Raw genomic sequence first — 26,628 nt, 5'->3', positions numbered from 1 at the left:
CACCCCTCCCACAACCTCACTGACTACTCGTTTAATAGGTTGTCACCTTTTTCTGTCCCTGATCATGTGTATTAGAATCCCAGTGTCACAAAAATTTCAGACAGCAACGGAAAGCAGGGCTTACAAGTTTCTAGCCTGGGGTACCCCTGTTTTGGGGGTGACACCCATATTCAGTTACATTTATACAAAAACATCTCTGACTGACAGGCGTGACCTCTTCCTGGGGGGCTGGGTGGAGCCTAGTCTCAATTTAAAATCAGTCTATTTCACTTTTGGCAGGTTAACAGTAATAATGCACAGTCCGTCAAACTGAATAGTTAGTCGGGCACTTTCCCCACTGATATTACTTGAAAAATTAAGCCTAGCTGTCTTTTTTGTCTGTTTTCTTTATCCCTGTCACACCCTTTCCCCCAATAAGTACCATTTTTGTATACCTACAAAGAAACAAATACATTTTTTTTTTTTAAATAGAAAAATTATTTGGCAGGCATTCATGTCAACTGAAGAAGATAAGCTTCTTATAGTGAGGTTTTAACTTTACATGTGCAACAGATATCGCACAAAAACCTCGGAAACTGCAATACGGTTATTATACAGAAAACTACAAAGGAAGTGTTATCAATTTGACACAAATCTTTGAGATTACAATAGAAAGTGCTGCTCTGTATCGGTCATTCTCTTTTGTTACAAGGAATAAGCTTCAGGGTGCCTGTGTTGGTATCTTTTCTAATCAATACATATGGATAAGGGCCATGTTTTACAATTTAATCATCAGACACAATCCATTATGCTGTATAGCAGTTCACCAGATGCACTGCAAAACATGGGAGTTACTTTCACAGTACAGGCTCCCTTGTCATCTAACAAAACAAACTATTATGCATCACACTGCATATAACCAGGAGTTTATGTTTATGTAACCATAAAGACGGTAGGCTATCATTAATGTTTCATTACGGTTCATGGCTGCATTGAAGAATTGACACCCTGGTCCTGTTTTCTTTTTTCTGCCAGTGCTCTCTCTCTCTCACACACACACACTCCTCTCTCTCTCTCTCTCTCTCTCTCTGTACTGTATGCATATGTGTATGCGTGTGTCTGGAGATGGCAGTTTAGTTTGTCTGCTCCAGCTGCAGTTTCCTGCCACAGTGTATTTATCCTGGTTCCTCTCAGTGGCAGTCAGAGATCCCACACAAGCACAATCCTCTGTCGCTTGCTAGCCTGCACCTCCAGCCTGCTCACTGACTAGTACACCCCCATTCCAATGAGAAGTAGTTTCTCTACACCCCTCCATCCTCGCACACACAAGCACACAAGTACAAAAATGGATGTGGGGGGTGCAAGCACAGCTACGGAGGCATAACCTCCACTTCCAGGAACTAATCTAATTTTCCTGTCCCTCACCTCTCCTCTTGAAGAGTAAGTAGCAAAAGCTTAAGCACATCCAACCACAGTTGATAAAGAAATCAACAGCTCCCCATTGTCCTTCACTGAGGTTCTAGGTTAATTAAAAAAGAGAAAAAATACACAGTGAAGCTTATGATGTCTACAGAGGCAAATGAATGCTGCTGTATTTACAAATCTCTCCTAAAGACAGTGTTTATTTGTAACATAAACAGCACAGCCACATACGGACATTTCTCAGCAGGTGATCCAATTATTCAGGAAATATTCAGTGAATTATTTAAATCACATGAAATTCACTCTCAACTAAATATATAAAAATTCCCATATTTGTCCTGTCTGATAAATATTCACTGCACGACCATGTTGGTGAGGTTGATTCTTTACGGTTATTCTCAGTGTGTTAATATCTGTCATAGATTTCTGTCATTATTTGGACCACAGAAAGGCAGCATTTCATGTCATTCATTTTCAGTCTTGTTTGACCTAGAGGACCGTAATGGATCGTTCAACCACGCACTTGAATGTATGTGACATTTGCTGTCCTCCAGACTTGAACCTTGGTAGCATTGTTGGAGATTCACGAACAGGAGTTGTTATTTTGTAGACTTGTTATTGGGTTAACCTGAGGAAAGTATTGGGGACATCTCCCTCACTGAAAATCCCTGTGCAATAATAGCTCAAGAAATCAAAGAAAACTTTGAAAGCAAAACAAAGGTCTGATTCTGACTTTTGACTCAGACTTTAAAAGCTGTGGTCTCATTGATTATCAGAATTATGTTATAAAAACTCCATGTTTCCACTGAAACAACCACAGGAAAGGTCATATCCATGTGATAACCAAGCGGTAAGTTGAAGTAGCTTGACCTCCCTGTACAGAGGATTGATGAGTGTCTGCGTATTGTCCATGTAAAACTAGTTTTTACTGGTCTTTTTTCTTGAAGAATAAATCTGTGTAAATTAAATTTTAGGCTGTCTAAACTTGATCTGCACAGCACAATATTGTGGAGCATACAGACACAGTGATATGTATACTTTTGTATTACAGTCAATTATAGATGAGAACATGCCTATTGTCTTCCACCGTAGAAGAAGACTGATGATATAGAATAATGTCCTGGAAATCCTCCAAAGGTCTACACACAGGCAGATTGCAATATTATGCTGTAGACTATTACCCCACAGTTTTTAAGTCAAAGGTCTGCATGACTCGCTAATAAGGCTAATTAGAGTGATGGCTGATAAAATCTGCAAGCATGCCTCCAGTGGTGAAAGTCAGAAATCGCATTTCATGTGACAAATGCAGAAGCCTGTAAATGTATTAACCTGGAAATTATTATACAGTGAGCTCGGTAATGTTTGGGAGAAAGAGAATTTTCAGTATCTTGCCTTTATTCTAGGATTTTGATAGCTATTGGAGTCTGTTATTAGCATTTGTCAACATGAGGATCAGAGTTGTGACAGTGAAAGTTGAAGAAACTATTATCATTCTGAGAAACAAGAAAAACAGTCAGAGACATGGGCCAAAACTTATGAAAATCAACTGTTTGGAACATCATTAAGAAGAAAGACAGCACTACTGAGATCAGGGGTGAATCACAAAGGGCCTGGGAGGCCACGGAAGAACTCTACAGTTGATGACCGAAGAATCCTCACTATAATGTAGAAAAATCCCCCAGATCAGAAACACTCTTCAGGGGGCAAGCGTGGACGGACAGAATGGAGAGGCTACGCTGCAAGATTCAAATCGCTAGTTTGCTGCAAAAACAGGATGGCCAGGTTACAGTTTGACAAGAACCACCTAAAAGAGCCAGGAAAAGAGAGTTCAGGAAAAAAGTCTTGTGGATAGATGAGACCAAGATTCACCTGTATCACAGTGATAACGAGAGCAAAGTGTAGGGGCCAAAAGGAACTGCCGAAGATCCAAAGAACCCATCATCTGTGAAACGTGGTGGTGTTATAGTTTAGGCATGTATGGCTGTCACAGACACTAGCTCACATGTCTTCACTGATGATGTAATTGTTGATAGCAGCAGCAGAATGAATTTGGAAGTGTACAGAAGCATCTCATCTGCTCAGGTTCAAGCAAATGGCTCCAAATTCATTGGACGGGCCATCATCCTACAGAAAGGCAGTGATCCCAAACATGCTGCTAAAGCAACAACAGAGTTTTTCAAAGCCAAATACTGCATTCTTGACTGGCTAAGCCATTCACCCAATCTGAATCCAACTGAATTTCATACGCTGAATAGAACACATAAGGCAACTAGTCCCTGAAACAAGCATCATGCAAAGGATATGTGACAAAGTACTAAACATGACTGCTTTCATTTACATAACATAATGGTATGGCACCCTGAAATGAGTGGCTATGTATACGAAGTGCTGTAGTTTCTACATGGTGAAATCAAAGTGCATAAAAATACCTAAAACAAAAGCTGAGAATGAGCACTTTAACCACATGTGAATTGTTTGGTTACAAATCTAAAATTTTGGAGTACAGAGACAAATAAAGAAATATGTCTTTGTACCAAACATTATGGAGCTCACTGTTTTCAGTAGGGTTCCTACTGAAAATATTTACAGCAAATATATTAAGTAATATATTAATGTGGTCAAAAAGCATATGTGAATACCAAGGGCTGTTGATTTAACACTGGCAGACACCAACTGATCCTAAACAAAAATAGATCTGCAGTTATCACACCATTTTATTACAATCACTTGGTAGATGCTGTTATCCAGGGTGACATACGGTAGTGGATAACAACGGTGTCACTCTCAGGAAGAAAAGAGCACTGCGATATCTTTCAGTATTTCACAGTCATAGCAACACTATGTCTGCCATTTGCATTAATTTGCCTATATGACATTACATCTCATAACCACTGCAGGTTCTGGTCATCATTTGTCGTTTCTACACCAGCAAATTGCACTTAATACCTGAGTGCAGCTGGCTTCATGATGCTCATAGCTGGAGGTTACTAATGAATAATCCATGCAGATGATGAAAGACAGTGGGAGGAAGAGAAAACTAGGAGTTCAACCACCTTTGGTGGAATGACAAAAAATTCCACATGCTGTTGAAAATGGTAGCAAATCGTGTGCACAAAAAAAGCAATATATTAATATATGTATTCAAAATAGAAATGGCTTAAAACACAAGAGACATTTGCCTTGGTGTTTGCCTGGCCAAACAGCATGCAAAGCAACATGTCTCAATGCCATGTGTGTAAGTTCCATGTATCTGTGTAGAACGTTCTTTCCCTTGGTGCTTAAAGCACTGTTTCTTTCTACGCAACAAAACACAGCCTAGGTGGTTCCCCTGCAACAAGCTCCAATAAATGTAGTTATATTTTATAATGTGTATCTGTTATTTTATTCAGCACAGACACATCTTTGTCAATAAAAATGACGTCAGTATCACAAGTTACACAGTTACAACATGAAGTTATCTAAGTTAGGGAAATATACGTAGCGGAACCACTTAATTCACAATAAACAGGCCTCATATACTTAATATTTGAGAATAGCCTACAAACTCAGAACGGGTTGAGTAAACACTTGCCAAGAACCAATAAACTATTTTATATTTTGTGGGCGCATATAATTTACTATAGTATTGTCTTACATTTGCACAGAAAATGTATTCATATTTTCAGAATTATATTTCACCATTCGTTTGCCTACCAAAATAATGCTGAGACAGGTTTACGACTAATCAGGAGAACAAATAGGCTAAATCCCCCCCCCTCCCCCCCCGCTTACTGTGATGTCTAGTCTTTCGTTGTAAAAGGCTTAAAAAACTATATGGAACCCCAGTTAGTGGAACCCAAGTCTATCGTGAATTTAATATTCCCATGAATTTTTAATGCATTTTCCGTGTGCATTCACGAAGACCGTCAGAGGAAAACAAATCAATACAATAACGTTCAAGAAATATGAGCAACATTCTGGCGTTAAAATCTGACGATACTGACAATGCATTCAACTTCTTTTTGGAGAAGCGCATTCGACATTGTGCCATGTACTGTAGTCGCTGGTACAATTTGGTATCCGATTAAAGGTACGTTGCACCTTTAATTTCATTACTGCTACTGGCTGTCGACTGCATTCTGTCAAAAAGACGCGTGGATTTATTGAAGAATTCTACTGGGACCTGCTGGTCACTCACAATTTCTGAATTTAAAGGAAAATAATTGGAGCAGCATGTTTAAAGACGACTACGTTTGATCGACATACATAGAGATGGAAAACAGTTACATTAATTGGGATAATACAAGTAGCCTGTACTGCAGAAAGCTCACATAATAGCATTACACCACGAAAGCGAAGAGTCAAAACATTTTGGCATATTCAAGTTCAATTCAATTGCACCGTTAGTAAAACATTTTGTTGAAAATACAACAAAACAGTGGTGTGAGAACTGCTGCAATAACATTTTAGTCCAACATAACATACACAAATAGATATACGTACGGGCTTTCAACATACATCTTTGCCTTCAGTCCGTTTAAATGAAGTTAAATATTAGCCTACCAATAATGAATGGCTAATAAATGTTAAATTACCGTTGGGTGAAAGTCAGCAGTTTAGTGGAAGCCGGATCCGCACTGCTCATATCCCCATGCGTTTTATTTCCAGCAATCGTTGTTTTTTTTTTCAATGACGAAAAATGACCATCACTGCTTCGGAAGGACTTAATAACAGGTTGCCCAGTATTTTATTACAGTTTATCAATGTTTCCTTCCCGTATACGCTATATGTGAGATACAAAACCGGCAAGCAGCATGTGACAGGGCTACCAAAACACCAAAGGGTTCTGCGGACTCTTGTTCCGGCGTCAACTATACACGGGTCTGTGCCGCTGCTTGCAGTCAGGTAGTTTATTTCATTCTAACCACATTGCAGGCTCATGCGTTTCAACAGTAAGCCCAGCCTCCCAGCACGGCAATATTGCTATGCTGCCGCTAAACATGAACAGCCGCACACACACCAAGTTCCGCTGCGCCCCGCCCGCCCCTCAATTCTCCGCCCAGCGTTTCACCACTCGATGTACCTCGGTGAATTGAATCTAAAATGTCGTTACAATCTAAATGTTTTGTGAATGTGTTATTTTGCGGTTAGCTGAAAACACACCCTGTATAGGCTACTTCAACTGAATATGAACATTTAAGAATTCCACGGTGCTTCCTCTCAATTTCCGCAGTAGGCTATGCACGACAGGGACAGTGGTCGGTGGTTGCACATTATAATTAATAGCGTTATGCAGGCCTGGGAATCCGATGGATGCAATGCAGCACAAGTCACTACAGTATGTGATGGTGTTCTTTCCCACCTCACAGTAGTAATCGCGCTGCTTCTGTACTGAGCTTCTAAACAGGATACGGACGTCCTTTTCAAAATGTCAACACCACAGATGATGAACAAGTAGTTAAAACAACTATAAAATGAGGCGAGCATGTTTTTGAGGTTTTCATAACGTTTTCCAACACAATAACAGAACACTTCATTTTTGTTGTTGATATTTCAGTGTTCGCCTTGTTATTATAAAAGTAGATACGATTCAACAGTCCGATAGGGACCAAATGTATTTTATTCGTTTTAAAAGTACTGTCAGAGTTAATTTTACACTGCAATGTTTGCGATCTTGACATGAAGAGCATTTAATTTGTTGTTTAAAAAAAAAAATCATCAGGATTTGTGACCATTGCCACAATATGCATGCACAGTATTTATTACAGAGTAATAATACTGAGCAACGTATGGGTTATTTATGTGAAAAAATCTTGAAAACAAAATACTGAAAACAAATGGTCTGCAAGTCTCCTTTATTAAACAAAATGCATTCATGAGTAAAATATCAAATGAGGCGGAACCACTGAATTCTAGGTAGAAACAGCAAGAGAACATTTCAGCACGTACTGTACCCTGTTAGTAATGTAAGGCTTTGAAACCCCCATAAATGCACCAGAAACTATATTGACTTAAGCTAGTGTGTTAAGGAATTACACCCTGGATATCTGTGTAGATACAGTAGATGGTGGGCAACTGGAAGAGGTTAGTTAATACAGATTGCTTGTAGGCCCAGTTTAGCTAGCTGTAAGAGTATGCCAGCTTGTACAACACGTCTTGTACAACCAAATTTTTTTTAGAATATATTAATTGCAAACTTACTGAACTGTGTGAAGCTTGGTTTTTTTAGGCACCTCTAAAATGGGAAGAAACATATTTTATACAGTCAAACCATAATGGTGACAGTTTTGATCCCATCCAGAACCAGTGGCTAGCTACAGTGGCTTCACACTTGTGCTGGTAAGAACGGATCGATTCAAAGCAATAGTTTTTCTAAGAAAGGCGCTGCAGTGGCTTCAGAGCAATGCTAGTAGTGAAGCCAACGTTGCCAACTTTTAGTTTTGACATAGTGGGGTTTGGGGCTTTTCTCAAGCCCCACAGAGAAAGCGATTTCCATGTGGAGTAACAGATAGAATCACTGTGATCTTCCACACAGGGGGCTTTTATCTTAGAGGGAAGCATGGTGAAGCTCACATCCTGCTTGTAGCGATCCTGCTATGTGTGTCCTATTAAGTTCTACTGAATAAATAATGAAGGTTCATTTAGAACGTAGGCATAATGAATGCACCCGGACAAACAAGCTCCATATAGTTTACACTAAACAAGGTTGAGCTACTCATCAGACTTCATTTTCCTGCGCAAGGTTCAGCACTTACAGATTGCCAAAGCTGTAAATCAGAAAGTATGAAATCTGAAGGGTCAACCATACACATCTTGTGCAGAAGTGGCCCCAAAAACAATGAGGTCATCATTTCTGTAGAGCAACTGCTGTCTGAGCTGCCCATGCCATTGAATAACTTTCTGTCTAGTTATTTCTCTGTGGGTGACCTTCACTGGGTTCTGAAGAGAACTGAGTACAGTACTCAAGTCAGTTGCAGTCAGTGCTGCTTTCCTGCTAAATAATGTATCATCCAAGCCATAGTGCTTGAGTGTGCATGCAGCCTCTATGTGTTTCACTCACCTGAGTGGGTAGAGCAGTCATCATCAAACAAGAACACTGAACCTTGAATCTGAACCTTGTAAAAGCCTATTCGCCCCAATAATCTTTTTTTTTTCTTAAAAAAAAAAAAAAAAAAAAAAACAGGTGACAAGTAAAATATGTGGTTTTGTTGATTTCAATATGCTTTTATGCATTCCTGAGTCCTACATATCAGGATGGTAGCGATGGCATCAGACTGCGATCTTTAATGCTAAAACATTAAACATCCTGGGAAGCACCAGTACAGAAGGTCCACCCCCATGTAAAATCACTAGTGCTCATTCTTAGTCATACATATAGATCTTTACTAATAAATTACAGCTTTCTCAATTTCATGCTTTCAGGTTTCATTGTCATTTTTCTATTGATTTTACATACACTCACTGTTCAAAGGTGTGCAGTTGTTAAAGTGTTAATCATTCACTATTTCAATATCTAATAGGTATGAATTTACCAAACCTATTCACATTTTTCTAAACATTTATGTTTGATTGTGATAAGAATTCATATGACCAATTATATTATTTGTCTTTTTATTATGACTTACTCGGCATAAAGCTTGTAAAGCCTACACAAGTCTTCTACACAATTTCTTTTTGTTCAAGTCTTCAGTTGTCTTAACTGTTCCATGTGCTGTATGAGGATGCAACATAGCAGTTATAAGCTATAAGACAAGACATACATTGATCAGTGATCAACATCACAACATGGTTTAAAGAAATATTTGTTGTAATTTCATTAATATATTTGTCTAAATGGTATATGGAGTGATGCGCTTGGGTCATTAGATAAGTTGTGACTCAGCTGAACTAATGCTTTCAGTATGGGCAGCTATATACCTTTTAGTAATTCATCTTCAGGCGGCAAAGGCTTGAGACAAACACATGGCGTCTTTTTATCAATGTACTTTACATAAGAACAATGTGCATTTTAAAGGAAGTTTTTGAAATTTAAGCTAGGTTTGTGCCAGTAAAATATGTTGGGGTAAATAATTTATTACATTGGCCACCTGCCATAGAATTTTCTGTGTGACAAGTGATAGCTACTCATTATACATTATTGTGCAGAACAACAAAGGTACCATCAGGAATTTCATTGTAAATTGCCTAGCCATTATTCTAATACATTAACGTTTCAAAAACACATTTAAACAACTTTTACGAGCTGTTTGGTCATTTTTGTATATGTTAACATCCTTAACCACCATTGAACATGATCAGTCAATAATTAGGCTTATTATACAATAATGTTAAATCTGTAATTCACCAGAATTAGATATATAAGAATGTACAGTATAGCAGTAATAATAAAATGAGAAGAACATGCCATTCAGTCCATCTAAGTTCATAATTTTCCAGCTGTTTAGGGAGTATCCAGCACTGTGTTAAGACAGACGTGAACATCCCAAAGTTTCTGCTTCTGATAGATGACCTGAGAACAGTTCCATACATTGACAAGTCTCTGTGCTGACAGAAGTCACAGATGCTATAGACTTATTCTTATGCTCCCTCCATCCTCTCTGCTACGTATACACATTTTAAACAGGTTTCTGTCATCTGCTAATGCAACCACTTTGCTTCTAAAACCTCATGACAAGGGAGCCAGTAGTGTTACTAAAGCCGCGTTTCCACCAAAATTACCCGGAACTTTCAGTCCCAGGAACTACTTTACCAGGAACTAAAAGGTTCCTTCAGCCAATGGTATGTCTGCGTTTCCACCGGGGTCTAAAGTACCGCGAAGATTAGGCAAATTAGCCCACTGACGTTGTCTTCGGTCCATCTGTCATATGATTTCTTCTGTAACCCCATACTACCACCGAAGTAGCCTACATTATTTTCTAATAACCGGGACAGCCCGGGGGGGTTTATTCCACTTATATACAACGGGTTACCAACAATGACTATATATGGTTACTTTTGTATTTATTGATTTTCATATATCCTCTCAAACACATTCATTAACAGCAGAAAACATGCACACGTTGTAAACAATTTGCTGTTTTATTACTTTCTCGTCGTCAATTCCATATAGGCTAATCGCAAAATGACAAGAATAGAACGAAAACTCGGACTTGCGTGAAAATGTAAATTAGTAGTGGTGCAGCCACCGTTTGCTTTCCTTCGAAGTTACTGCTAGCCGAGCAGCGAAGTGTGCCCTCCAGATGCGAACCATGCACCATAAATGAGTCCATAGTCTTCCTGGTCTTTTCGTGGAATTGAAAAATGGCAGTAAAATTGAGTAAAATTACGGCAGTCTGAAAAAGCTAAAGGGAAGATTACTAGAATTAACCTGTTATTTTACCCGGATAAAAAGTGCGGAAGGTGATTTCCAGTTTGCTTGTACTGTATCACCAATGTTAATTATGCAGAACTACCGCATACCTCACATAACTGTATCAAACGTTTTGAGTCAATTACAACGGGCTAACAAAGAAAATCCGGAAGAAAATATTCAGCAGCCGAATTAATCCGTTTGAATGTTTTGGTAGCCTACGTAATATGCTGTCCCAGCACGAATGCTTAGCATTTTATAAAACGAATACTAAAGCAAGAAAAGAACAGAAGAGCACACGTTATAATTCCAAGACGTTGACTATAACCAAAAGTAGGCAACTGCGCCGCATAACATACAAGTTTGATTTGAAGTTATTATGAAAATAAATTGGTTTGCCGCTGCATATTTTCAAACATGGCGGGTAATGGCGGAAAATAAATACAACACAAATGCCACGAGTACTCAACCAATCAGAAATGTCCAGCGCTGCAAGCTCCACCCAAAAGGTTCCTGTGCTTTCGGAAAGTATTAGCCCCCGAGCAGGAACGTTTTGGGGGGTAAAACAAAGCCCCCAGAACTAAATTTAGACCCTAGTTCCTGCGGTGGAAACGCACTGAGTTCCTCAAAAGGTTCCTAGTTCCGGGGTATAGTTCCTGCGGTGGAAACGCGGCTTAAGTTACTTATTTCATTGTCCGTTTCCACAGTCTCAGTTTTCAATCAAAAAAGTAAAAGCTCTCAGCAGATGAAAACACCTAAAGACATAGCAACATCTTGTAGTTCATATTTTGAAAAGCAAATGATCAGAAGTACACTAACACCTGCACCTTAATTGCAATACAGCCCGCTGTGTTTACACCATTGTTTCTTCCACTACAAACAACTCGATTAAGTCCTCATAGAGCAATAAGAAAGCAATATGCATGTATTTAACTTCATGCTGTAAGCTTCCTGATATACAGACATTTATTTAATGTGTGCTATAACCAGTATGTTGTATACAAAACGGCACCCAAAATAATGGGAAAAAAAACTGTTGATATGAATTGGTTTCTGACAAGGTTTTACTAAACCAGCTTTCTCGTAAAACACTTTCTTGAATTTGTTTTCAAAGACAAGGTCCAATGAAAAGTGAGGAGGACCGAACCTTACTCTAACAAGACCAGGTCAAAACTTAGTATACGGCTGGACCATGTGCCAGCCAACCAATGGTGTAACTTCATAACTCGGCTGACCAATGGTGTAACTTCAACACTCAGTCACTTAGTCACAGACATTTGTGTTTATAGGGCTGGCCCCGCTGTTGGGATCCAGCCAGAAACAATACAACTTACAACAATACAGCAATACGATTTGTAAAAACATTTTTTTCAGGAACAGCATGTCAGCTGATCTTTGTGCCCTGGCTTATATGGAAGGAGGTAGATACTGGTCAGATTCCTGTCATATTCGTTATAAAAATGGTTTGAAAATGTTTAAGAGTTACAGAGTTAACAATTTAAAATGTACTTCAGCAGCAGGTAAAAAGTGGCTGTTTTCTCCTTTTTTTCTAATTAATTCCATGTACATTTTCAGCTCTGCATAGGAATTGGTGGCTTAAAAGGTTACTTATAAATGAATGTGTTCTAAATGTGTATTACCTAGTGGTACATCTGAGAGATCAAATAGCATGAATTTTCTGACTGAATTTGCTAAAATTTAAATTAAAATCAAAAAGAAGGTTCTGCTCTGGGAGTGGACTGTAGCTGTTCTGATTGATAAACTGTAATATTTTGGGTTTCAGTGTAGATGGCAGCACATTTATGTACAGCCTCTAATGAATTGCTTAGCTATGTAATATGCCACCTATTTTATACTTCCCTGGCTAACGTCTATGAAAATTGATGTCTTATTAATTCCTGAACAAGGGACCATAACTCACTTCTTTGGGAAAAAAGGGCTATTTTAATATATTGATCCCCTTTCCCCGCTCTTATGAAAACCAGGCATTTGAGCTGAATGCTTTATTACCCAGAGTGTCAGACAGTCACATTAATGCAGAAGGTGCAGGAGCCCTCCAAAGGCCATATTCAATTACCCTGGGAAGTGACCTCTGACCTTTTACACTTTCACATCAGGCATGGCTTGACAGAGGCAAGGGCTGACTCCAAATCAGCAGATTTCCTCTCAATCGATGGAGATGCCCCTCCGCCCCCCACCCCATTACCTAGCAGCTGTAAAACTGAGGTGGAGGTGGACTGCTGTACTGAATCACTGTAAACATACCGTATCTCCCCTTGCCAAAACAAATCTTTGTAATTTTCACATGCAAAGATCTTGTAGATTTTTTTGAATGATAACATTGTATAAAAATATATTATGTTCTCTGTTGTCCAGCTGGTATCTGTAGCAGAGTTCAAATACAGAGCTCAAGGCATCTTGACATGTAGCCCATTAACCTCGATCAGTGATGTATTTCACTCTCCTCAGTGACCACGGTGCGCCTATGGACTTTAGAGAAGCTGCATTACTAATAACTGCTTCATCAGTGGTCATAATAGCCCATATGAAAGAGAATTAGATCCATTAAGGCATTAGTCATGGGCCAGGGTATATGTCAACTAGGCTGCTCTTCACCAATCTGGCGAAACAAAACCACGTAGGATTATAGATGGATTCTGGATCAGCCTCCTTCCTAACAATGGGTTTGTGCTTTTGTTATTAGGCCTACAGGCAAGGATATTGAGTCACAGACTGTTAATGGCACTGAATCCCAAATTATGTTCTGCTCTTGTCCTAGTGCAAAGCTGTAAGCTCTCTCTTGCTTCCGCTCTTTTATCAGTACAGCCATCGTAGGGTATGTTTATTATGATTTAATGTAGGCACAAAAATGATCCACAGCATTGAGCTCAAAACTGCTAAACAAATATGTTAGTACCCACAAAGCCAAAGAGCACTCGATCATCCCACTCCAGGTGTCAGGCAGAAATGAGTTATATTGAATACATCCTCCATTTTCAAGAGTGATTGACATTCTGGCCATTGGTACAGTACACACATTTTCAAATATCTACTATTGAACAAGAATCTGTCTTTACAAATACAAGTATAGAAATCTTAAATACAAACCTCACATTTTTACTTTACATTTTACAATATAGTAAGTAGGAACCACATACAATATTCATCTAGACATTGTACCATTTATCTCAAAATACCCTTATTAAAATCCCTTTTACCAGGTCTTTTCCATTCTATGTAAACTTTCATTTAAAGTTGAGCTTTACATATCAGCTTGAGATGAGTATTATTTACTAAACATATTTTACTTAATTTAGGTGGTCAAGTTTTTGATGATATGTAAGAATGGAAAACAATGAAATTGTACAAGATGTCATTGCAGAAAATGAAGGGCATGGCACAATTGAACTGTTGTTAGTATGAAAGCCTCCCTCAGTCAGAATCTTGAGAGAAGCTCTGGTCTAGTCTGCTCACAGGATTAATGTACGGTTCACACCAGACATAGGAGATGAAACAGAAGTGGAAAAAGAAAGACAGGATATTCAGCAAAAAGCTTTATCCTGTTTTTGTCATGTTCCACATAAGAAAACAGGTACTGTCTGACCTGAAAGTTGTTTGGAACACATTTTATTCACTGATATTTGCAGATGCAAGGAAATTGTGGACAATGCTTAGCTGTAAAGGGGGGTCTTTCACTGAAATTACACATCCTACTGCAGCACGATTCCCAGAAACAGATTGGATAATTACATTGCACAACTCTTAAACATGTCACAAAGTAACAGTATCAATGTCTCTTTATTTATAAATAAGGTAGCTTACTATGTGTCTGTGACAATTATAGTATGTGTGTGTGTGTGTGTGTGTGTACAATTATAGTAAAGGAACTAAATATAAGAACAGAGCCAGTCACACACAGACCAGCTGTGCGGTAGCTTGTAGCAATGTAATTACGCTAGTCATAAAGGCCCCTGGCTGTGTACACAGAAAAATATTCTGTCTAAAATCAATTCTGACTCAAAAGGAATACACGTGGACACATATACACACTGAGCTGATTCAGCACCTGAGAATTTAGCTTTGCTTTGTAGCAGCAATCTATGTGCAAAAGGATTAAATCTGGGGCAAAGCAGACCTTTGTTTGGATCTGACCTGGAGTTCCAGTCCTGGATGGGATATCAGTGCCACTGAGCAAGACTTATTTAATTTGATTTCTGTAGTAAAATTCAGTTATATGGGCATCTGATACAAACATGGGTGGGTCCATCCAAAGACAAATGCAATAGTGCCCACACTATGCCACATTATGATAAGCAACCAACATGCATCTGGCTGGCCTTGAATCCCTTTGCCCTTGTTTGTCTGAAAGACTTTGCATAAATGTGACCACCATAATTTACCTACAGCAGGACATTATCTTAAATAATAAATACAAACACCAGAGATGCTGCTTTGTCCTACCACTGCAGACAAAGGTTAATTCTACTGATTACGTCTAATGAAAAGCCATCATCAATCGTGTCTATTGACGTAATGACATTTCAGCGAGCCACTTGATAACATGTTGGCATTTGGCCGCACCAGACACTGGGTTGAGCATGGAATCCTAATGAGGCCCACAGACCCTGGCCAACTAGGGGGAGTCAGGTGGGATGGGGGGGGGGGGGGGGGTTGGGCGTCCAATATAGCATCAGAAAAAGGACATAGCTCACAAATGACAGGCAAAGCAGAGCGTGGGTCTTTGACTGAAACTGCGCAGGATTTTCCTTGCACCGGTGTGACTTAACTGGAAAGAAATTCTCACCCATCATTTAATCCCTGTGTTCACAGGTAACTTTTCCTTTCTCCCTTCTTAGTAACATTGCTTTCATCCTCATTTGTCTGTATACAAATTGAATTAAGCACAATGTCTGCATTACACTTCCTGAGACCGATTAGTCCTGCTGGCATTTACTGTACTGAGCCAAGTTCTTTTTGCAAGAATGTAATTGCTTGCCTTGCCTGAGATCTGAACCCACAGTTTTCTAGTCAGTTGTAGGTTATGACGTACTCCTCTGTGAGCGCTTTTTGTTTACTTGAGTGCTCAGACTCCTCTGTTGCTCTAATAAGACTGAACAGTTTGTTGTGACCCAGGTTTTTCTGGATGTCACACTACTGCACCCTGCTGGCTGTAAATGAGCATTGCAGACAGTTTTATTCTATGAACGATCAGTGAGGAAGACTATGACGATCAAAGTAAATATTTACCATTCCAATTACTGAAAATAACATGAACAAAATAATGCTGAACAAAAGGTTACTGAAAGGGCCCTGAGTTTTGTGTTTTGAAACCCTTATATAGTACATTGAGGAGGAAAGGAGGGAATTCCTGTTAAACTGTTGATTGTTTTTCATTATCATATGCCGTGCTTAGATTTCCTTGACTACTTCTTTGCCAGACTTGAGCCATTGTTTATTTCAGTGTTGACTCTTTGATGTCACTTTGCTAAGAGATTACAGAAACTACTTGTTTAGAAAACATAAGTGATCTTTTCAACTTTAAAATTTTATGAACTCGATGAATGTATATTTTAACTGGCAGAGAGCTATACTTGAATTGAAACTGAAAAGCTAATAGAAAAATTCTGTCCAAACACTGACGATATCTGTTATGCAGGACAACGGTGTAGCCTAAATGCCAAGTCTTATCTTATAAACTCAATTAAGTGAAGCGTGGTGTACTACAGAATTAAATGGTATGAGCTGGAGCAAAGCAAACACAGGGAACTCAAGAGGTATGACTTAAGACACTGCAACAATTTATCTCCCAAATTCACAGTTATTTACTGAGCTGGTCAAATTGCAAATTGACAAATTTTGTCATATCAGGTGCTGTATTGATTCACTGCAATTTCACAGTTTCCTCTCATGTGGAAGATGTCATATATTGCACTTAGTTACAAAAAGTTTCCTATAAATTGAATTCCTAGAGTATCTGTCAGCATACTGATTAGCATAGCAGTGCAGCACTAATGAGCATCTATATCGCATTTGTCATTGTTATGCATATGGTGGGTAAATGAAGTGTTCATCTGCAGACTGGCAGGTGAAACAGTTGCCCACTGCACCAGGCCTGCTGTAGCATATAGATTGGTGGTCAGTGAGCCCATCATGCAGGGTCTCATTGCTGTATGGTTTTTATTTTATAAAGGGTAGAGCCATCCATTAAAAACCTGTTGTATTTGTGTAGTGGGACAACATCGGCAAGGAGACACATAAAAGATGCACTCAAATGCAACACTGGCCTCCACAACCTAACTTTTAATGTAATTTACCCCAATAGTGCGTTCGGTGCTCTGCATTTACATTGATTAACGGTGAGAAGGCCGTCTTCATTGGATGCCTCATCTTCACAAGTGAGCTACTTAATGTTCGACTGTTTGCTACATGCTTGTATCAGTAAAAGGAGTGCAGCTTTATGACTGTCTTGTCTTATGGTGAGCTATCAATGGACCTGTATTTTGAGAGAAGGCAGGTACTAGCCATACATCTTGCCTGACACATCACAGACCTGAGAAACTAATGAGCATCTGACTCATATTTACTCTTATGCAACTACACATCATTTGTTTAAAAAATAGCAACAATCAATCCTAAGAATTTAATGCCAAACAGTGATGCCTGCTTAGAAAAATGTCAGTGGGTGAAAAATCTGACAGAGAAGACATTACTGCCTGCAAGTACAAGGTCAGATATACTGATGGATGGGGTAATCACTTCTGACCATTAATACAACAAATTGCTGTGGGTGTGTACGCCACTTAATATTGCACTTTACAGAAACAATGTGGAAAGTAGGAAATCACACAAAAATAGCGATGAAATGGTAATGAAATCTCACACCATTTTTTTCCTCATCATTTTCATTAACTGAAAAGGAAAGTTTTGACATGGACACATTTGAATAAGATGCTTTTATTTAAAAAAAAAGAGAAATCATATTTTGATTAAATAAAACAAACTGGTTGGCACACAAAAGATGGATGTGTATTTGCATAGCTACAACAGCATGATAAGAGAAAATCTCAATATTTTTCTAATGTTTTCTGTGCCAGAATGTTGCTGCAGATCTCTCAAGCTCATGTTACTTTCCAGCTTGTAAGTCTATGCATATGTAGCGCTGTGGGGTGTAATGTAACAAGGCATCTATTAAATGACATTATGTTTGTGGAACACCAATCATAATGATTTGTTCTCTGTCTAGGATTAGCATAAAGGTTCAGTACAAATCTATGGGTCACTTTCAACTGTGGTGTAAGCCTTCAAGAAGCACAAACATTAAAATACGGATGGTGTAATCATGATATTTGTATAGCGTTAAGCTACATTCGTTGACTTTGATATGAAACTGTAATTTACCTTTTATAAATTGAAAATACATCTTTTAAATTATGAGCTAGTAACATGCAAGCTGTTTGTTGGCACATTTCATATCTTGGATAGCTACTGTAGAACTAGCCCCTGAACTACAAACATATCATATGTAACATATGTAAGGGCCTTCAGCATTTGCTTTTTCTTAGAAAACCAAATCCCTTTAAAGTTAATAAGACAGTGGTGTTTATTTATTATATTAACCCTTTATTGTAACCTTCACCATGAAATAATATTCTGCTATTTTAAATATAAATATATATTCATATTTTAAATATAAAAAGACAAACTGCACAGGACTGTAAAACCTTATTCTGTTATGTTGTCATTTTAATGTCAATCTTAAAGTGCAAGTTAGCACCCTCTAGTGAAAACTCTGGTGTTTGGGCAAATTATGTTGGAACTGTATTAAAAAAATAAAATTCAAAAGATACTTATAATTACAGCGGAACTCGGTTTTCCAATGTCTTTCTTCAGTTTTATGTATTATTATTGGTGCAGGTCAATCTACAAAACAAGAAATATAATAGGTTTATAGGGAAATTAACCTTCTCCTAGTGAACATTATGGTGACATTAAATATTAAGGATTTTGAGAGCTTTTTCGGAGGGACAGCTTAGGCAATGTTTGTGAGTTACTGTGTAGAGATACTAGATCAGGAAACAATTAAACCAAGTCAGCGGTGACACTCTGGCTTCCACTTTATTCTGGTATGGCCTGACCCAGAATCTCCAACATAGCTCCGGTAGGTGTATTAACCCATTTTAAGGTATGGAATCCTATGAGTACAAAGTGTTCCAGTGTGAGGTTTGCCATGTCACCCCTGTTGACACACACACACACACACACACACACACACACATACGCACACATGCAAACACCCACACCCCTGCATACACACACATTTACAGTACATGTGATGTGTCAAGTACTGTCAACTTTTATGTGGCATACTGCAAAGCACACTGCCTATTGAGACAATTTAAAATAGTAATAAATATAGTACAACCTATGTAGGCTATACCATCCCCCTAGGAAAAGCTATAGGAACTTAAGCTTATGCTGTAGTAAGCATCATAGTGGACTACTTTTCATAACTATTTCTGCACCAAGAATCAGATGTGCAAAATAATATACACTGATTTCCAGTCACCCAATAGTTCCTGACCTTACAGCTGAAAAAATCTGAGGTAGCCTACTGGATGCCAATATCATAAAAGGTATTGGGGATTTTATGGTCATTGGGAAGGGTGGAGGGCCTGGGTGATTTTGTTGATTGACATGTATATAGATTTTTTTTTTTAATTTCCAGCACACAGTTTTGCTCATATAACAAATAAATAACTGATCACAGTACGATAAAATATCCAAGGAAGATGACTATGTCTTTCTGGCAAGAGGGAAGAGTCATGGATCATACAGAGGCAAGACACTTCCTCTAAATACCATGTGATTTCCTGTCATATTCATCCCCGGATTTGTGCTCTTTCTCCATCTGTTCTGGGAAATATCGCTTTATTTTTACACACGTTCTCCTGCACTATGGTCTAGGATGCCAGGCCTGACCAGAATGAATGTTTACACAAATGTTCAAAAGAAAAGCACAAAGAGGGAGAGCAGTCCACGAATGTAGACTCGTGGTGTGATTTGAACCGCTGGTATTTTAATTGCTAGTTGGCTAAAGACAAACCCATTCCAATCTGGGCAATTTCCAGGTTGCTTTTGCAGGAATAGTTTCCAGGGCTGGTTTCTTGGAGTAGCTTCCAGTTCACTGTAATATGTAGGTATGTATGCTTCGGATATAAATTGAAACAGATGTTGAGAGGAATAAAAGTTTATCTATGCCTGTAATCAAGCGAGGGTTTCTATTATTTGTTTTTATTTTGTCCCTTTTTCCACTGCAAATTAGCCTTGTGCATTCATTGCGCTGACTGCACAGCTGTAAATGATTATGAAGAAAGAATGTTTATCAGAAAATTCAGTGATTCAGATTGAGTGCAAAATAGCACACAACCATTTTAAAGAGGTAAGAGACCATTGTAAGAACTGTTCTCTTCAACATGTCAAGAGACGTATTAATAGAACTAAGAAAGCACATAATTACATTAATATACATTAACTCCCCTTAGCACACACGCATGCACATGCACACACACACATTACAGCACATGCTGACACATGTGCACAGATGCACAAAGACACTTATTCCATGATTATTTGAAGGTAAATCTGTCTGTAGCCAAATGCAGACATTGCAGACTTCCAAGTTCCAAGATTTGTCAACTGAGTCCTTAAACCTCTGTCTTTTCTTGGAATATCTGTATTTATGCATAGTGTTTTCTCCCTGCTCAAATTTCAAGTGTGATGGACAATGACATACTTTATATCGCACGTAATTCTGTTTTGAATTGAAACTAATGGACCTACTTCTCAAACACTCTTAAACACTCAATACTGTGAAAGCCCTCTCAGTGTGGCCTTAGTCACCCAGCATCTATTTGATGTGCATTCCGTAGCGCTGACACAAACTGAGCCCAAGAAACTGTTTATTTGCAAAGAAAATTTGCTCTGCAGGTCGCTCTCTTTCTGTTGTTTCTTTCTTAGTCAAATTCCCACAACCGAAGGAACATGAAGCTGATGTTGTGGCCCGTGTACAATGTGATCATTTGAATTGTTAAAGTAAAAGTGGCATAATGACCCGGTCTAAACGTAAATGTCTGGTGCTGGATGCGTTACGGCGCGGGAGAGGGATGGCCACTGGGGCTGCAGACGAAAGGCTAGAGAGACACAGGAGCATGTGGTGTTTTCCACGGAAAAGATACAGTCCATGTTGTGCTTTGATATGTCTGGCAGCTCCCAGATTTGTATTCTTGGCAGGAGGATATCTGGCAGTGGGACACCTCTGAGCTTGTGAGGAAGCGAATACATGCTGTTGAATGGCGTCTGCGAGATTTTGGAAGAAGGCTTCAAAGATGGCCCTCGGGTCAGGCATGTCCTGAATCCGGTGACAAGAATGTCACAGAGTGGATTAGATTAAACAAATGTCAAAACTGAAAGATTTTGGATTCGTTTAAAGATGCCTATCCACCTTACATCGAAACCAAAACAGAGCAAAAAGAATGGACAACTAGCCTCCTCAGTGAATCAAAAAGCAATCTGAGTCAAACAGGGATCTGATCATGAAAACCCACAGACCTACTGTGCCTTCCAGCGAGGTCATTTACAGTGCTCAAAGATTCAGTATAAGCAGACCATTTGATGGCTCATCAATTGAACCTTAAATGTGTGTGCCTGTGGATGTGATAGCTTTAACACCTGTAAAATGAGGCAGGGAGATCTGTTATGCTTGGGTGAACTGTGTTGACTCTTCTGGTCTTGATGTTGGCATGGTCTAGTACACATCCCTCTATGAATCACATCTGAGGAGTCGCAAAGTCAGTCAGTCCTGGTTAACTTAACAAGAAGAGGGAGATTTCAACCTACTGTTGTGTGCACATACATGTGCAACGCAAACAGACAGATACTGTACCTACATCTATGCACACAGGTGTACAGACATAGACTCATAAGACAATTCTACATACAAACATCCACATGAACACAACACAGATCCAGACACACAGTATGTCCTAACAAAAAATTATTTTTCATATGAACACACAACTTTTGCACTGTTAAACATGTGTCCAGACCAGAACAAGACATTAAGCACTGTCTAACGTTCCTTAATAATTCAGCTTTTGACAGCTCATGTTGACAGTACCTCTAATCGCACAGGAAGTAACCAGCATATTGGTATACCTAGCTACATATTAAGACCATCTGACTAACACAGATCAGTCCTGTTAGGTTGGTGTGAAGACACATAATTTATATCTAAGCCTGTGAAAAGATGAGAATATTTTTTTACAAAAGCATTTGGTTTGATTTTCTCAACAACGTTTGATGTGGGAAATCTTGTAAAATCCTGCAGGACATGGTTTCAGTTGCAGATTTATAACAGGAAAACTGGGGAGCAGAGTGCAGAGTCAGTGGAGTGAGCCAAAAATCCCTGGAGAAACTGTCTGGTTTAGCTGTAGCATTGAGACTGCACAGCTTGAAAGCTTATGAATAATGCAGTTTATGAGCCTTTGTAACTTTTTAAAAACAACACTGTCAATTTGGAATACGCTTTCCCCAAAAACAAAAAAGTCTGGCCTCCAAAACCTTCAATTTAATAAAGCATTAAAAATTTACCCACCAAGACGCAGGAGACAATTTCCGTAAGCACAGCTAAAAATACCATGACCACACCCTGTGTGTGTGTGTGTGTGTGTGTGTGTGCTACTCAGATTCTATGTGTATATGTGTACATGTGTACATATGCAAGTGTATGTCTGAAAGTGTTTGTGTATATAAGCACATGTGCTTACAAGTGTAGGCCAAGTATCAAACAAAATGTAGATTTACCCTGAGTACATCTGAACGTTTTCCCAGTTACAGTGGTGTATTTTTATTCTAACAGGTTACTGATCTCTGTGCAACTTTACTAGTAATAATTTGGCCAGTTTTTAATTTACGTATTTTAGTTCAGCCAGAATTACTCCTACAATGCAGATACAGCACACAATCATGTGACCACACATAATGGACAACATGTCCGTGATCAACATAAATGATAATAATAATCTAAATGATCATGCTTTGTAAATACAGTATGTAACTTGTACAGCCCAGTAACATATGACATCGTCACGGCCACAGTGAGACCAGTACTTATATTTAAAAATGACACACCAACAACAGTAAGACCAGTACTTATATCTAAAAGTGAGATACCCACAAAACTCTGAAAACACTTCTCAACTATTCAGTAACCATTACACTTCCGTAGTACGTTCAAGAAACAGATCTGAAAGCTTCAAAAACACAGTATCCCACCAAAGATATTGAATATTGAATACAAAATGAAAAACTGCCATCCATACCGTTCCTGTAACATTCTTGTAGGCAACAGCGTGACATAACGTTTAAGGAGCTGGACTTGTAACTCTGAGGTTGTAGATTGGATTCCCAGGTTTGGTACTGCTGTTGTACCCTTGAGCAACGAACCTGAATCCATTTATACAGATATTCAGATATAATACTTTAATCAAGGGTGCAATTGTAGTGCCCAGCCTGGGAATCAAACCTATAACCTCTGAATTACAAGTCCAGTCATCTGCTGAATACCTGAATGAAATGTCATCCCTATCCACTTTAAACGATGCATGATGGTAACTATTCATCCCCTGTTGCATGTTACAGAATACACTGAGAGGCCACCTCTTTAAAAGCTCTATAAAAATGTTTTCCAAAACGTTAGACATTGGATCATTTGCGTAATTATCTGCCTTGTTCTGAAAATACTTGATATAGCTGCACAATTGTGTACAGAAACGCAATGCCTCCACCTAGTGGAAAACATGGAGTATTACCTCACAAGGACGTGCTATTGTATTAAATGCTGCTGGAAAGGATGGCTGTATAGATCAATTCGGTGTAATAGTATTATTATCTGAAATATCAAGCCTAATAAATTAAGTTGCATTTATGAAGTTAATCATATAATAAAGCCCAAATATATTGTCTGTTAGAATATTTAAATATTAGGACGTGTGCCTTTTCTTCAGCAATGATCTAAATACTACAATACAAACACACGCACGCACGCACACTTCTGTGTGTGTGTGTCATACGGCATTCTCATAATACCAGCCTTATATCAACGGCTTTGCTACATGCATAATAGCTGTGCATGCGGCGCCTTTCATTGGCGCCTTAACATGTACTTCTACATTTGCGCATTTGCAGTAACACGCCGGTTAGAGGTGTTAACTAGCCGAATGCATATGTGTGATTCTGCAGTTGCAGTCCATTCAGTGGAAGTGTTTTTTTGCAGCCCCAAGTTCGGTGCTCATCAATTCGGTCATGTTGTGCCTGCTAAACTAGGTGTACCACTGGATATACACAGGGTTAAAATAACAATGTACGCATTTTATACAACATCTGATCAACCTCGTAGCACAGTGTTGTTGCAGAATCTATATCGCAGCAGAATGCGGAAAGCCACATTCTTATTTTGTGTAAATAACTGTTTTGGTTAAACTGATGCTGACACTGGATTGGAACCCGCAAGTTCTCACAAAAACCATAACGTAGCCTATTGGGGTCTGTAGAATATCAAGGCTTTGAGTGGACATATAATTCCAAGCTCTGTGAAAACATTTCATATATCCATTCTTGGGAGCGGAAAAGGCTGAACATGTGGCAAACCGTTCAGTGGTTTCAAATGCGCAAAGATGACACACGGATCCCGTATGTGCGCTAAATGGAGTGAGAAGTGCAATCGGACAATATCAAAACAAAACAATATCGTTTGGCCCTCGCTGCCGTGCCTGGCATCTCATGAGAACCAAAACCCCCGGTCCCATGAGAGGGTTCTTTCTGTTCTTTTTAAAACAATCATTATTACATTATTACTCTGCTTCTAAGAACCAGTATGAAAGTGCAGGTAACGAGTGAACAAGCACGTGTTATTTGCTACACTGCATCAATCTTTATGCATTTTAAATGGGTCTTTTTTTAAGAGCCTCCCAGCTGGCACAAAGCACTTCAGATACCCCAAACCGCACTCCCTACCTTGTTATTTCAAAGCTGCAGCCTTTCCTCAGCAGAAGAGCTCTCTTCCTCATAATACCTGATTTCTCCCTGCCGAGGTACATATTAATATCCGAATTCATGAGTGCCGGGAAGTGAGGTACTCCGTGAACAGAAAGCCGGTTTCGAAGCGGTCTGTTGCAAAAAGACGGACAAAGGACTGCCCGCCGTGAAAGGAATCAGAAGAAAAATTACCACCTACTACTAAAAATGGAAAGTGAGCCGCAGACTTTCTCCTTCTGAAAAAAGAAAAAGAAAAAAAGACTGAGCCAAAGGGCTAAATGTGCTGCATAGCAGGGATGCTGTTTGCAAACTCCATCCAGGCCGGAAGGTGGACAAGCCCTCTGAAAAGGACGCAGTCTGCACCTGTCCCAGTCCTAATCCAAGGTTTTCAAAGAAAGTAACGAGCTGCAGTCGACTCCACGGCACTGTTAGGGCTGAAGACTGTTGGCGATATACAGTACACCACTCCCTCCAACCCCGCTACGCGGTGAGTCTGCGGGGTCCTAATGTCTACCGAGCCAAAGGGAAGGGCAATAAAAGCTGTCTGGTGATTTCACATACACGTGCGTGTGTGCGTGTGCGTGTGGTTGTGTGTGTGTGTGTGTGTGTGTGTGTGTGTGTGTACATACTGTGCATACACCATTCATTATCATTAACGTTATTCTATTGCATTGCTATAGAATACACGGGAATAAAGACTGGGAACAAATAATGAATGTTTATTGTTTGAGGTTACTCTATAGAACTACAATGGTGTACTTCGTAGTATTAAATAAAAGGTTTGATTAAGCCTGCATACACAAGTGCTCATGTAATTCAGAGATCTAGCCAGCCAGGTTTGCTGCCCAAACACTGTTAATTCCCCCTTTAACAGTTAAACCGTTTATGTCTCTCAGTTGAAATGTGGCCCCATATTATGTGATCACAATATGTAACTGTTTGCCCAAACCACTGCAGCCTTAAATAACATGTTTGCCATTATTTATGCTAGGGAATCTCCAGACATTACAAAATTAAATTTCAATGGGTTCATGTTTCACTGATTGCCTTTCCAGCCAATTTCAATGAAGGGGCAACAATCTGTATCGCCTGACCAGGTAACCTCTCAGTTGCAGAATTCACTGTGTGTTATTTGCACACTCATGCAGATGCAGAAAATGATGCTAATCTAAAAAAAAAAAAAAATTAGTGTGGTGATTCATTATTCTTTTAATGCAGTATGATGTTTGTCTTACAGGCAATGCAACAGCTTCAAGATATTCATTGTACTTCCCTTAGTGTGATGGGTGTTTGTGTAGGGATTGTCTAATGTGAGTCATGTCAGACAGAGTGCGCTTGGAAATCAGACTCATCGTCAGTTACTGCCCTGTTGAAAAGGTGGGTTCCTCCGCTATTGTCCAACGCTGTAGTTGACTCACTCTGTAACCATTACTGTGTTTATAGTATTATCCAGGCATAACTGTCACAGAGCATCATTTGAATTTGTGCAGGAGTACACTTAGTGAGCTGGTCTGTCTCTCAGGAACACAGGACTCAAAAACTTTCAAAGCTCTTGCCAAGGGAAATGCCCAAACTCCTGTACCGCACTGCTGCTACTTTTCTGGTGATATTCCCTTCTTTGTTGTGATGAAATGGGAATTAGATGTGCTGTTGGCAGATGGCTCCTGCTGGAGAGAAATGTCCCACCATGCTGGATTCCAGAGGACAGAGATGGAACAGCATGTCTGCACGAAGCAGAACAATGGACAGGGAATGACAGACTGTAGATAACTGTCCCGAGGCCATGCTCATTACAAGCATTTCTA

At 39.2% G+C, this 26,628-nt stretch overlaps 1 protein-coding gene across 4 annotated transcripts in view; it reads right to left on the bottom strand.

Annotated features, from left to right (window-relative positions):
* The window catches only part of garnl3 (GTPase activating Rap/RanGAP domain like 3), a 91,445-nt gene extending 66,117 nt beyond the window's left edge, over positions 1-25,328 (bottom strand). Inside the window, exon 1 of one of the 4 annotated variants that reach the window (XM_035390506.1) lies at positions 24,803-25,328. In XM_035390506.1, the coding sequence (XP_035246397.1) occupies positions 24,803-24,903 (101 nt within the window). In that variant the 5' untranslated portion in view covers positions 24,904-25,328. Of the gene's footprint in view, positions 1-5,883; positions 5,916-5,975; positions 6,374-24,802 lie in introns of those variants that run through there. The other 3 variants (XM_035390504.1, XM_035390507.1, XM_035390508.1) reach the window with 3 other exon arrangements.
* Between the last annotated feature and the right edge of the window lie 1,300 nt (positions 25,329-26,628).

This window comes from Anguilla anguilla, chromosome 14 (genome assembly GCF_013347855.1).
Source record: "Anguilla anguilla isolate fAngAng1 chromosome 14, fAngAng1.pri, whole genome shotgun sequence".
Classification (NCBI taxonomy): Eukaryota; Metazoa; Chordata; class Actinopteri; order Anguilliformes; family Anguillidae; genus Anguilla; species Anguilla anguilla.
This window is presented reverse-complemented; position numbering and strand designations above follow the sequence as displayed.